This window comes from Harmonia axyridis, chromosome 1, assembly GCF_914767665.1.
Source record: "Harmonia axyridis chromosome 1, icHarAxyr1.1, whole genome shotgun sequence".
Taxonomy (NCBI): Eukaryota; Metazoa; Arthropoda; class Insecta; order Coleoptera; family Coccinellidae; genus Harmonia; species Harmonia axyridis.
This window is the reverse complement of record NC_059501.1, coordinates 44,232,798-44,246,265: the sequence shown is the minus strand read 5'-3', so window position 1 is coordinate 44,246,265 and position 13,468 is coordinate 44,232,798. Positions and strand designations below refer to the sequence as shown.

Genomic DNA, 13,468 nt, shown 5'->3' with positions numbered 1-13,468 from the left:
GGAAGTAACATTCAAAAACTTAAAAGTAAAGGGTTATGATTTTCAACCCCTAAATAATTTTACTCAATATCTGTTAAATCTGTATGATACTAATTTCATTGAAAAGGTTTGGTCCTCGAAAAGTTTTATTTCCTTAGACAATGGTCACAGAATCTGTACCGATCATCGATTTCTTCCTCAATGGATAATGTAAAAGAATTCATTCAGATTTAATAATTCCCAAATTTAAATGAAGATTTCCAATTTTATTGAAGTACTTTAACAAATATTGATTGAAAAATATACAGAGATTTCAATTTATATAAAGTTAGAATAAGTTGAGGATTCTAAACTTCTAAGTGTTGGGAATATCAGTTCATTAATTGATGAACATTGATAAAATAATTTTTTCCAGGTGCTGGTAGATATAACGAAACTTACGAGTCGTATGGCTCCCCATATGACGGCACGCCATTCCAGACAGTTCCCAGTGGAACGAGTAACGTAACCGACCAATGGACGCACAATGATCTTAGTTCGATAGTGCACGCACATCAACATACGCATCCCGCTTTTCTTCCAGCAGGAATGTCGGGAAGGGAATCCATGAACCCGATGAGTTCAGATACTAAACCTATGCTCCAGAATGGAATGATGGGTGGTTACCCCAGTAACACTTCTGCGGGAGGTCCATGCTTCACAGGTACGTAGTATTTTAATCGGTTGAAAACTTTTTGTCATCATAAACCAAATCAAAGTATTGAATAGTTGAAAGTATATGGATGGATCCCCATGGAGGGGCAGCAGTAATTGCATTTCACTTGAACTTGTAGCAGGGATGTGTTTTCTCATTAACCTTTCCTAACCTAACCTTTTTTTTTTAATGGAGGAAAATCCACCTTATGGACACCCAACAAATCTCGGCAAGTGTAAAACACCTGTCGGCACCTGTTGGGTAGTGTGAAGCACTCCTGAAGGGCATACTTACTAAAAACTTCCTTTACACCTCCGGCGAACCCGTATAGAAAGGTTCCAAGGACGTCAACCTTCCTCTTACGCGTTCAGTCTCAGTGCGGCGGCTCACCAAGGGTTTGGTACTGTACGGCGGAATGTCCGTCTTTGTGAGACGCCATCCTGCCCTAGGAGTTTGAGATAGGACAGAAGGAATTCTTTTTCGGTGATGTCATTCAATAGGTAGCCTAACAAGCGTGAGGCAACTACCCATCGATGAGCTTCCTCGTTTCGTGGTTTCCCCCATAGCTCTGATTACGGCATTTAAGCCTGAGGTGGTTCCCCCGCAGGGACTTGGTCGGCAAGCCTCCTCGCTTCGAACTTAATCCAGCTAGCATAAATAACGCAAATCCTAAGTCCTCACAGCATAGGATTCACCTATGTTTGTGCCGGGAAGTTGTGAGAGGGGAGCTTTTTATTTTTTCATTGGATTTGGCATCTTCTTGCTTCCTTCTCGGCCTCTTGTGTCTCGTTCTGCCAGACCTGTCAATGATTTCCACCTACCATTATGGCCTCTGTCTAGTCGGTTCTGCGCCTCTATCTCCTCTTCAGTGGACCCCTTCTCTTCTCGTGTTGCTCGTTCTGCTGAAACCCATCGCTTGGAAGAGTAGAGATTAGAGGATGTTCTTAGGAGTGGGCGAGGTATTGGCAGGTGTGTGGTGCTTGGGGAACATGGAATTGTTGAAGTATGAGGAATATAGCAGGCTAGGATTAGCCCACCACATTTTCTGGTCAGTCTTAGTTTCACTGTCTAGTTCACAGCAGGCTGTTTCTACAAGCCCTTCCACCACGACAAGGTGCTGATCTCGGAAGAGAACCTAACCTAACCTTTCTGTGTGCAGTTTTATTCAGATATGTGTACTCTATATGCTGGCGTTTATTTATAATTTAATTTATTCATAGGTTTATTTCTATAACATCAAATGTCCACACATACATGTTCTTCTGTTCATGTTCTGTTAAGTGTTTTATTGCGATTATCTCCTTGTAAAGTTCATTTGTATTCGTAACATAGATGGTATAGTCACTTATCTCAAAGATATTTTTCAACTGAACGGCTTATGACCTTAGCAGTCGATGCTATATTTCTTAAAAACATCAATTTTGAAGATCGAGAAAGACCTATTGAATTAATGTATAATCTTTCTCCCAAATGTATATTTCAAAATCATTTTCTTTCAGGATCGGGACCTATCCAGTTATGGCAATTTCTACTGGAATTGTTGACTGATAAAACATGTCAAGGGTTCATATCGTGGACAGGCGATGGCTGGGAATTCAAATTAACAGATCCTGATGAAGTTGCCCGTCGTTGGGGAATAAGAAAGAATAAACCAAAAATGAATTATGAAAAATTATCACGGGGTCTAAGATATTATTATGATAAAAATATAATACATAAGACTGCTGGAAAACGTTACGTATACCGTTTCGTCTGCGATTTACAAAATTTACTTGGGTAAGTATTGATTGAAATTTGGTTTGGTAATTCTATTCAAAAAATCTTGTGTGTAATATTGAAATCAAATGATTCGTAAGAACTGAGGCTGAAATAAAATATTTCGCAAACTTGGCAGTGAATGAAGAGTCTCTCTGAGTTTTGTATTTTTACCTCAGATAGACTTCGACAATAATTAGTCATATATTGATAATTGATTTTTATTTCTGGGTACTACAGGAATATCAAAAACCGTTAGAAATATAGGCCAGAAATATGGCGTCCCTAAGGAAAAAATTGACTATCGCGTTTCTGTAACAATGGAAAACAGACAAAATTTGAAGACACCATTAGAATCTTTATATAGGATAATGGCTACAAACCGAATTTCGTGAAGTTATCTCCAGAAACAAATGAATATACAGAAAAAAAAAAAAGAAAATCTCAATTTTTAGTTTTTTCGAGATATCTCGGGAGCCATTGTAGATATTTTGGATCTGTTTATACCAACACACTCATCCCTAAATAACGCAACTTTTTCGTAATTTAAGCCACCATGTATTTCTAACGATTTTCGATATACTTGTAGTACCCCACTAAATAGTTCTAACCCTGTATATAGTCAGTGTAGTTTCGGGGACTTTCTTAGGATAGAGAGTATTTGATGAAGTTTATGTACAATTTTTGTTAACAAATATTTTTTTACAGCTATAGCGCTGAAGAATTACACGCTATGGTGGATCTCAAGCCCGAGAAGAAAGATGAAGACTAATTTCTTGATCAGATGAAAGGAAGAGTCTATTACAGTGACAATATTTTTCTCATTCATTTGTGCCTGGAATATTTATAAATAATTAGGAACACATAATCATTCATATTATTATTATGAATAATTATGAACATTTATTCTTCAAAGAATTGAAAAATTTTAAATTTTGATCCTCTTCATTTTGATATTTCTCTTATACAAATCAGAGACTGTTATTGTTAAAAATTGTGCAAATATAGTATCAGATTAATTATCATAAAGGATGCAATAGGTAATATTTTCGAGTCAAGATTCCACAATATGTAGTTAAGGAGTGAAGAATCCATATAAATGTGATTCATGTTGTGATTATGAATTTCATATTTGATTTTTCAGATAGTTTAATATTTTGAAAGTAATGTTTTTAGAAATTATTGATGTTCATTGTTCTTTAATTTAATTGAATGTGTTGCTAAGGTTATATTGCATCCACGCAAAAACTATTTGGAAATTATTGATTATAACTATCAGATTCATCAAAATTGAAAACAACAAATAATAATTTGTTGTTGTCACATAATGATGTGATTTCTGAATTGATTAAGATAATAATTAGATATTGTATAAAGCTAAGGTTCAAAATAGCTCTCTATATTTTTAATTTGAGAATGACAGATCAGTGATTTGATGATCACACAATTTGTATATATCATTATTGTGATAAGAATGATGAAATTTAAGTGAATTGGAATATGTATCTTTAATGATGCTAATGGCTGTTGGAATTCTTGTACCAAAAATGTTGTCTGAAATCATATCATATTTTTATACGATACAGAAATTTAATAATGATGTTTTTAGTTGATTCTATTTGAATTCTACTTTCTATTTACAAAATGATAATATGAAATGGTGAAAAATACAAACAGTTCATCTTTAAATTTCATTGAACTCTTAACTGTCAGTTCTTTACGAATTAATCTAAAATTGTGTTTTGTCAGCAAATAATTTTTGGCAGCTCAAAAATAAATATAACACCAAATATTGTTCAGTGACATTCAGAGATTTGCTCAATATCTTCCACCTTTCAATTTTCAATGGAAAATTGGATGATGAAATGCTAGGAGCTGCTGTTTTTCCATTTGTTGAAACACTTTTTGATATGCAATGGGCTGTGCTTTGATAAATTAAAGCATAACTTCATTATGGTCTCATTCTCTAAAGTACATGTAAGTTAATTATTATAACATTTGACATACTGAAAATATAGTGTTAATCTCGTTTAAGGGATTATTATTTCCTGTAATTGTTTGATGTCTTGATAATTCATATAAAACTATGTAGTTTTAAAAAAACATGGTCTCACCTTTAAAAAGTATTTTCTTTATCCTTAATGTGTACCTCATCATGTGTCGCTTGTCGCAGAATTAATACTTGTATTGATGCTCCCTTGGAGATTGTCACAAACCAGCAAAAAATCAAAGTTAAAACTCTAAGCAGTTGAACGTAAACATAAACATAAGTGGTGAATAAGGGTTGTTACTATTTAGATCGGGAAGTTTGAAAAAAATATCCAGAAATTTTATAACATAAATAATTAACGGTCACAATTCATTAAAAAAAAATTCACAAATCCTCATCGCAACCTATAGCTGTGAGTTGTAAATTGATAAAGGGTTCCACAAAGTTACGGAAATTCAGGGTAGAATGTCTAAAGTGGCGACAAAAGAAACTTCAACAAGGCAGATACTAGATGAGATAATAAAAAATAGAAGAGAACTGTTGAACAGTATAATGGCCTCAGAAACTAGGCTTATTTGAAAATTCAGGACCTAAAAAACAGGCTGAACTGTCTAGCACGAGAAAACCTGGAGATAAAAAAATAATTAGAACTTTCTAAACGCCAAGAGAATAAAAACAACATAATTATTTTTGGATTGAAGATGAAAAATGAAGAAGTAACTACAGCATTTGTTTGCGAGGAACTCATCCAACTGTTGAAAATTAGGTTGGTGGAATCTGATATAGGGGACTCTTATCCTCTCAGAAAAACGGAAAATTGTCCCGTAAAAATTGAACTGATTTCCGATATGAAAAAGAAGCTCATTATTAAAAATACGAAAAATTCGAAAGAAACCGGTGTAATCATAGCAAATGACCTAACCTTGCAGAAACAAGAGCAAACATTGAATCAATTCCTCAAAAATGCAAGACAAGAAGCATTAATCAGGGGTAATAAGTTAGAAATTGGGAGGAACATATTTACTTCAGAAGACCTTAAAACCCTGGAGAGTAGGTCAAATCAAGTAGTGCACTCCATACACCTTTAAGAGACCAAAAGCAGAGTGCCTGTGAAGGAGAGAGCAGCGATTCCACAATGAAAGAAGTAAACAGATCATCTAACAAAATTCTATCAGTATACGAGAAAGCAATCAGTTGACCCATAAAAAGATCTATACATCCAAAAAAAAAATCAGAGAAAGTGGGTGCAGCTGAAATGATGAAACTTCGAACTAGACCAATGCCTGAAAATTAAACTATGAGTAGCATAATGTGTCTTTCTTTTCATTCGTTTTCCATCGAGATGTGTGACATAGACTTTCAAAACTGTATATGTCGGTATATCACCCGCCTACAGGGTGATTCACCGCGATGGCCTGTTAGACGTTTATAAAAAACTAATCATAATTATGTGATTAAAATTTGCATGTCGGGGTTTTGAGACAATAATCTTTCTCCCTAAAATATTTTCAGATCTCTAAAACTTCCTGTTATACCGGAAACATACTACTACACCCTTATTTCAAATGGCACACCCAGTATATTATTGCATCATTAGATAGCATTTTTGATGACAATTTCAGCAATATGCCATATCTTTGGTAAAAAATCAATGGATCATGAGTTAATGGGATTGTTATGAAAAAAGTGGTGGCGAGGGGGATTCACATTTTTTTAATATTTCTGCAGAAAATTTTTTTTCGAAAACACATTTTTCATTTTCGATTCTCCAAATATGTAGTATTATAACACTGTTTGCAGTATGGATCATGGTTGTACAGGATGTTTAATGAAGATCATGAACTTGGACAACTCAAATCAAATCCATTTTTTTTCAGATTTATTCTGATTCCAATTACTTGGTTCCTATGTACAAGTACATAACATAACTAAATTATAACATTACACTGGATATCATCATCGACGATAGGAAACTCATCTAAGCGCAATGCGCTTGTATTATGTAGTCCCCGCTCCCCGACGAAATTAAGCACCAAACCTATCTGAACAGAAAGTAAAAAAAAACAAAAAATAAAGTAATTGGTGTGGACGGTTCAGGAGGAAAGATCGACATTTCAAAGAAATTCGCTCAATTTCACCGTTATCGCGAATCATTGAAAAAATCACGAGATCAACGAGTCAAAGGCAAGTCGGCCCTCTAATATGAGCACTTTCACTTCCGATTTGAATATATTTAGCTGATGAGTGGTAAGGAGAACAAGGCCATCCTGCAACTGTCGGAACGGTTTACTGCCGGATAAGGTCTTTTGGACTGTAGCATTATCGATCGATCCCATCTTATGTTACCTCTGACGGTTGAGCATCGAAGCAACGATTACAGTGGTGCAAAGAACGTCAACATTGGAATGTGGTTAGACGACGTCGGGGAGAAAGAAGTGAACCTCAGTTTGATGTTGAGCGTCATGTACAACAGACAGTAGGCGTTATGGTTTGGGGTACTATTGCACATGCAAGTAGGTCACATTTAGTCTTTATTCTAGGTAACATGACAGCGCTGCGTTACCTTCAAGAAAAAGTGGAGCCATATATTCGCCCTTACCTTAACCGGCTCGAGAATCCAATATCTCAGCAAAATAATGCCCCACCTCATGCTGCCAGAGTTACTTAAAACTTTTTCGAAGCGACCCATTTGAATATTTTGCCATGTACGCCCAGATTCCCTGATCTTTCGCCCATGGAGCACGTTTGGGACATCATGGGTAGAAGGTTTGGAAATTTACCCCAGCCCCCACAGATTTTGGCGCCTCTGAAACACGAAGTACAGGTAACTTAGGATAGTAAACCTCAAGAAGAAATAGTCCAACTTATTGCATCAATGCCGAGACGTGTTGGGAGAGTACAGATAATCGCAGTGGACAAACACATTATTAACAAATTTATAGAAAAAATCGTAAATCCTTCGTTTTTTTCTCCAAATTTCAATCATTTACTCCTTGCTATACTATCTATGTTTTACCAAAAATAAATCAAAATTTAAACAGCTTCTTCTGGGTGTTGGAGTTTCTTTGTCAGTTAGTATATTTCCCCGACAGACTCATTGTCATAATACTATCCTCTGCAATCATTTAAATCTCTTTCGAAGTTATTTAAGAGGTCTGTGATCATTTTTGCCAAATACTTTCCTTCATGATGCGAATCCAAAGAAGTTTTCTTTAATTTCCCCAGCCGTATTCACAAACCTCAGAATAATTAATAGTGAGTTGATCTACATGAGTTAATCTGGCGTAGATTTGATGATAATAAAGTAGTACATAGCTTCTTTAACTTGGGTAAGTAAATGATTACCAACATTCTCTCTCAGGATCTGAATAAACTGCTCACACACATGATGAGATAGGTAATTAACATGCCCTTTTCCTGTTTTAGAGAAGCGCTCAGTGCGTCGTTTATCGATTTTGGGGTTCGTTTGACGTGATGTTCGATTCATATATTCTGTCTAGTCTAGTTGCTAACAGGGATTCGAAAATTTTCAGGAAACAAGAGGTGAGCGCTATAGGCCGATAGTTGTTGGGATCGTGAGAAGGTTTTTCAGGTTTGCAAAGGGGAATTATTATAGTTTCTTTGAGAGATGATGGGATAATAGGATGTTCGATCAACTTATTGTAAACTTGAAGCAGAGTATGCTTAGCTTCTATGGGTAGATGCTTCAGCATGGAATAAGTTATCGCGTCCTTGCCTGGTGTAGAGTCTTTTTTCTTGTGGATGATTTTTAATAGCTCGCACAGAGTGAACGGTGGAAATATGGTCAATCAGATGCTGGGAGAAACTTCATTACAGCCTAGAGGGGTTAGGTCAGAGTTCTGTGGAGTTAGCTGAAGGGGTGGACAGAGTCTGGCTAGAATTTATTTGCCACATGATGGAGGAGCTCTTCCCTGTGGGGGCGGAAAGAAGCCGGATCGAAATCTTTCAATATCTTTTCATAGACTTCTGCTGTCCTTTATTGACAGATTTTGACAAAATTCCCTAAAGGATGCTTTCTTCTTTTCTTTTATTTTTCTTTTGGCAATTGCTTGCATCCTTTTGGCATTTAATAGTTGGACGTTGTGGGGTTGTGTCGGAAGCATCTGTAGGCTTCTGACCTATCTTTCATATGTGCGACAAGTTCATCATCTCACCAGGGGACTCGGTATTTGGGGTGTTTTCTAGAATGTTTTTTAACTGGTAAAGATCGGTCAGCCGCTGACATAATTATTCTCTGGAATTCTCCAAGAATTAATATGTATCCATCTGATGAATTGTACAGTGCATCCCATTTTGGGTGAGACTGCCAGGTTTCTCGCTTGTTATTTAAGATAGAGCCTTGCGGTTTTCACGTTCCTGTCCTACTTTTTCGTGAAACTCAAGTTCGTCTAATCAGGTTTTGCATAACTGTTTCCGTTCAAGAGATACAGGGCGATTTTGGAAATTGATACTTTTCGGACCCCTCCTTTATCTCCGAAGTTATCAGAAATAATGCTGAGGTAAAAACTACGTCTCAATCAGAATTCTGCGTAGAATCCAGTGGCGTACTCAATTTTTTTTTCGGGGTATAGTTTTGAAGATTCAACACAAACCTATACTTTTTTTAATAGAACACCCTATATATCATTACTTCGTTGAATTCGTCATTTTTTCCCCTTCAAAATGATGTATGATACTATGTAGGTAGGATGTTCAGAAATGTTGAAAAAACACTAAAACATCAAATAATGATAATTTTTTGTTAAATAGCAATGGATTATCCATATGAAAAAAAGGATCAATCGGATAATTTTCATTTGTGATTTTTATTTATAGTAGAGTAAGCAAACGAAGATAATACACTCATCACTTACATGAAAAACAAAACGTAGGTACTTACCTAATAGCAACAAATAAATAATACAAAAATTCATAAACATTGTTTACTATCTTACAGATTAAACTGTTCAAATTGCTGTCCATTTGCCCTAATACATAAAATATACTACAGTAAAAGACACAACATTCTCGAAGAACTTCGTGCATCAACAGAGGCAGTTTTTCAGGATTTACAAAACCACCCTTTTATAATATTAAATGCACCCAGGCGTATTGAAAAGTTTTGTCAATTATGTATTAGGGAAGAATGGACAGCAATTTAAACAGTTTAATCTGTAAGATATTATGCAATGTTTATGAATTTTGTATTATTTATTTGTTGCTATTAGTAGGTAGGTACCTACGTTTTTCATGTTAGTGATGAGTGTATTATCTTTGTTTGCTTACTCTACTATAAATAAAAATCACAAATGAAAATTATCTAATTGATCCTTTTTTTCATATGGATAATCCATTGCTCATTAACAAAAAATCATCATTATTTGATGTTTTAGTGTTTTTTCAACATTTCTGAACATCCTACCTATATAGTATCATACATCATTTCGAAGGAAAAAAAAATAACGAATTCAACGAAGTAATGATATATAGGGTGTTCCATTAAAAAATATAGGTTTGTGTTGAATCTTCAAAACCATACCCCGAAAAAAAAATTTGAGTACGCCACTGGATTCTACGCAGAATTCTGATTGAGACGTAGTTTTTACATCAGCATTATTTCTAATAACTTCGGAGATAAGGGAGGGGTCCGAAAAGTATCAATTTCCAAAATCACCCTGTATCTTTTGAACGGAAACAGTTATGCAAAATCTGATTAGGCCAACTTGAGTTTCACGAAAAAGTAGGACAGGAACGTGAAAACCGCAAGGCTCTTTCTTAAATAACAAGCGAGAAACCTGGCTGTCTCACCCAAAATGGGATGCACTGTACAGGGAATCGGGAATCGTCGATGTAAAACAGCTTTTACTTTCTCAAATCAGTAATTTGTACTTTTAGTAAGAAAATAGACTTTCATTTTGTTGATCATCACCACAACACACGATCTAAAGTGAATGAGATATTTCGAACCCAATATACCTCAAACACGGGTAGACTTTATAATTTTCTTCCGGTGGATGAATTCGGTTTCTGCGCCGATATTCAAGAAAAAAGTGAAGCTTTTTTTGATGTACCAACCTAGGCACAGAATATCTGACCTTTTCAAATTCGCTTAACTCTTTGTTAATACATCTTCGTTTGTCTTGTTAGAACTTGCCTTCCCAATACGCTTGAAAGAATGGTAAAAAAAGGAAAAATTTTTTTTTTTTGTTCAATTGTGTGTCGCATATATTGGCTTTGTTATTTTGCACTGTTCATAAAATTGAGGAGAAAATTTAGTTTGGTTGTTCACCCCACGGACAGGCCTAGCCTTTGTGGGAATTTTGTTTATTTGTAGATTGTATAATATTTCTACAAATAAATTTATTATTATAATAATTCGTATGTCTTGACTTACAAGGTCCTGGGTAATAAGATCCTGAAACAGCAACGAGTCAGCTTTCTTGGTATTATATTATGAGGTCGAGAAGTAGGATCTGGGCAATTCATTTAGGTTGCTGATAAGAATCTTGGTCAAAATAGGGTTGTGGTCGCTTCCACCGGGATCTGGAAGAACCTCCCACGAAGCATCGATTCGAATATCTGAAGAGCACAAGATGATATCCGGCGCACTGGATTTATCTGGGGCAGTGACTGTAGTGCTGGAGCCGTCGTTGAGTAGACAGGGGTCCCTCGTTTGAAAGTATTGATCTAGGATATTTCCATTTCTATTAGCTGTATGAGAGCCCCATAAGGGATTTTGGGCATTGATATCTCCATAGATGGTGTATGGAGAGGAGAGGTTGAGGATTGAACTGACCCAGAATTTCATGGGGAGGATAGTGTTTGGAGGGCAGAAGATACTTAAAATTGATAAATTGTTTATTTTAAACCCATGTATATTGACTCTATCTGGGGGCGTCAACTTCAGAATTATTTCATTGAACAACAAATTGACACTTATGAGCGAGGCTATACCACCTCCTCGAGTATTTCTATTTTGTCTCAGGGTGTTAAAGCCTGATATCCTAAAATTTTGGTCATCTTTTAACCAGGTTGCTGAAAGGTGTACTATGTACTCATAAAGTATCTAAGGTTATCTCTATTGGAAAATATAGATCTAATATTCCACCGTAGGATTTTGAGCATTGAAGTTAAAATGGAAGACTAAACTAATAAAACAAGTGTTAATAGAGTATTTTATAGCTAAATATACAGGGTGTTTCCTAAACATGCGGCAAAAATTCAGGGGGTTGTTCCTTGGACTATTTTAAGCATTGTTGTCCTTGGATGATTTTTGAAAAACCTCTTTGTTTCGAAGATACAGGGCGAACAACATTTTTCATATTTTTAAAATTAATAATAGTTTAAATAACATTAACATACGGAGATCGCTGGATTGGAAGAGGTGGACCTCATTTATGGCCTGCTCGTTCCCCGGACTTAAACCCCTTAGATTATTTCCTATGGGGCCATCTAAAATCATTAGTTTATACCACTCCAGTAGAAAATGTGGAAGACTTGCGAAATCGGATCATTGCTGGGTGTAACTTAATAAGAAATGATCCTGGTGTTTTTGAAAGGGTTCGGCAGTCAATGAGGAGAAGATTGGATGCTTGTATGCTGGCTAGAGGTGGTCATTTTCAACAGTTTTTGTAGGTTGAGTTGAATTTTCATGTAATTTTTCATAATAAAATGTTATTATCTGAAATTTTGTTTCCCCTATATCTTCGAAACAAATAGGTTTTTCAAAAATCATCAAAGGACAAAATATTCTTAGAATAGTCCAAGGAACAACCCCCTGAATTTTTGCCGCATGTTTAGGAAACACCCTGTATTTATAACCTATTTATTAGGGAACATAGACAAAACATTATCATTGGGTTTACTTTTACTGTGGGAAGGACTGGAAACTAAACCAGAAATTAATTAATTATTCATTAAAAAATCCGTAATGCTCTTAACAAACTCAGAGTCGATTTTTAGAGACTCGCTGAGAGATTAAGTTGATACAATCTTCATCGGTTAAATGGTTGCTATGGTGGGGGATAGGGGAGGAAGATGGTCTTCGAGATGAAATTGGGGAGAGGGAAAGGGACAAATGAAGAAGCTGGTCTTTATGTGCTTCCCTATTGTATAACCTGGAGATCGGGGCAGTTTTCTTCTTTTTGTTTGTAATGCATAAGAGTTCTTCGGTTGGCGAGATTGCAGGAGTGAGGAGAGATTCTCCGTTTTCAACTGAGATAAGGGTAGCGTTTTGAGGAGAATTGTACCGGTTGTCATGTCGGACCAAGGGAGGAGAAGAAGATGGGCAGGAAATTGGCTTTATGGCCTCTTCGTTATGTGGGTTGCTAGCATATGATTTTGTTACAATTTTCACGGCTTCATAGTATGATATATTTCCAGAGCAATTAAGTTGTTAATTTGTTTCAGGGCAGATTCTATCTGTCGAGGCATCATTACCATGGCAGAACAGACATTTGGGGTAAGATGAGTTGGGGCATTTCAGGTCATCATGTTTTTCTCCGCAATTTCTGCACCTTCTGGAGAGTTACAATTAGTTTTAGTGTGTCCATATCTCAAGCAGTTGTAACACTGCACAACTGGATCAACATAAAGCGACACATGTCTGACCACGCCTGCAAAAATGGCTATTTTATCCGGAAGAGTTTTACCATGAAAGGTGAGGACCCAGGAATTCGATGGTATATAATAATAACCTTTATTTCAACAATTACGAAAAATAGTGTTTCACAATAAAATAAAATGAATGAACAAAGTTAACTAGCATAAATATAAAAAGTCAGTAAAAATCATTACATAAAAGCATACTTATAAATAGTACCTAAAAATAGAAATGACAAAAACATTCCCACAAATAATAAACAACAGAAATAAAATAAATACAAAATATGAATAACTATAATAAGTTTCTCCCTGTTTATGCAAGCAGTACACTGCAACATACCATGCGAATAGGATTTGTTCAGCTAATGTATGGGCGCCCGCAGAAATTTTTCTCAGAGGGGGTAAAAGGGAAATTATTGTAAAACGATAAGGCGTTCATGATTGTC

The 13,468-nt window shown here is 35.7% G+C and overlaps 1 protein-coding gene across 4 annotated transcripts in view; it reads left to right on the top strand.

The window, feature by feature from the left end:
• The window catches only part of LOC123671092 (ETS-like protein pointed), a 315,036-nt gene extending 310,485 nt beyond the window's left edge, over window positions 1-4,551 (top strand). For all 4 annotated transcript variants that reach the window (XM_045604771.1, XM_045604770.1, XM_045604773.1 and 1 more), the window contains 3 exons: window positions 395-682; window positions 2,173-2,449; window positions 3,137-4,551. In XM_045604771.1, coding sequence (XP_045460727.1) covers window positions 395-682; window positions 2,173-2,449; window positions 3,137-3,200 — 629 coding nt within the window. In that variant the 3' untranslated portion in view covers window positions 3,201-4,551. The remainder of the gene's footprint in view (window positions 1-394; window positions 683-2,172; window positions 2,450-3,136) is intronic.
• The last annotated feature ends 8,917 nt before the right edge of the window (window positions 4,552-13,468 follow it).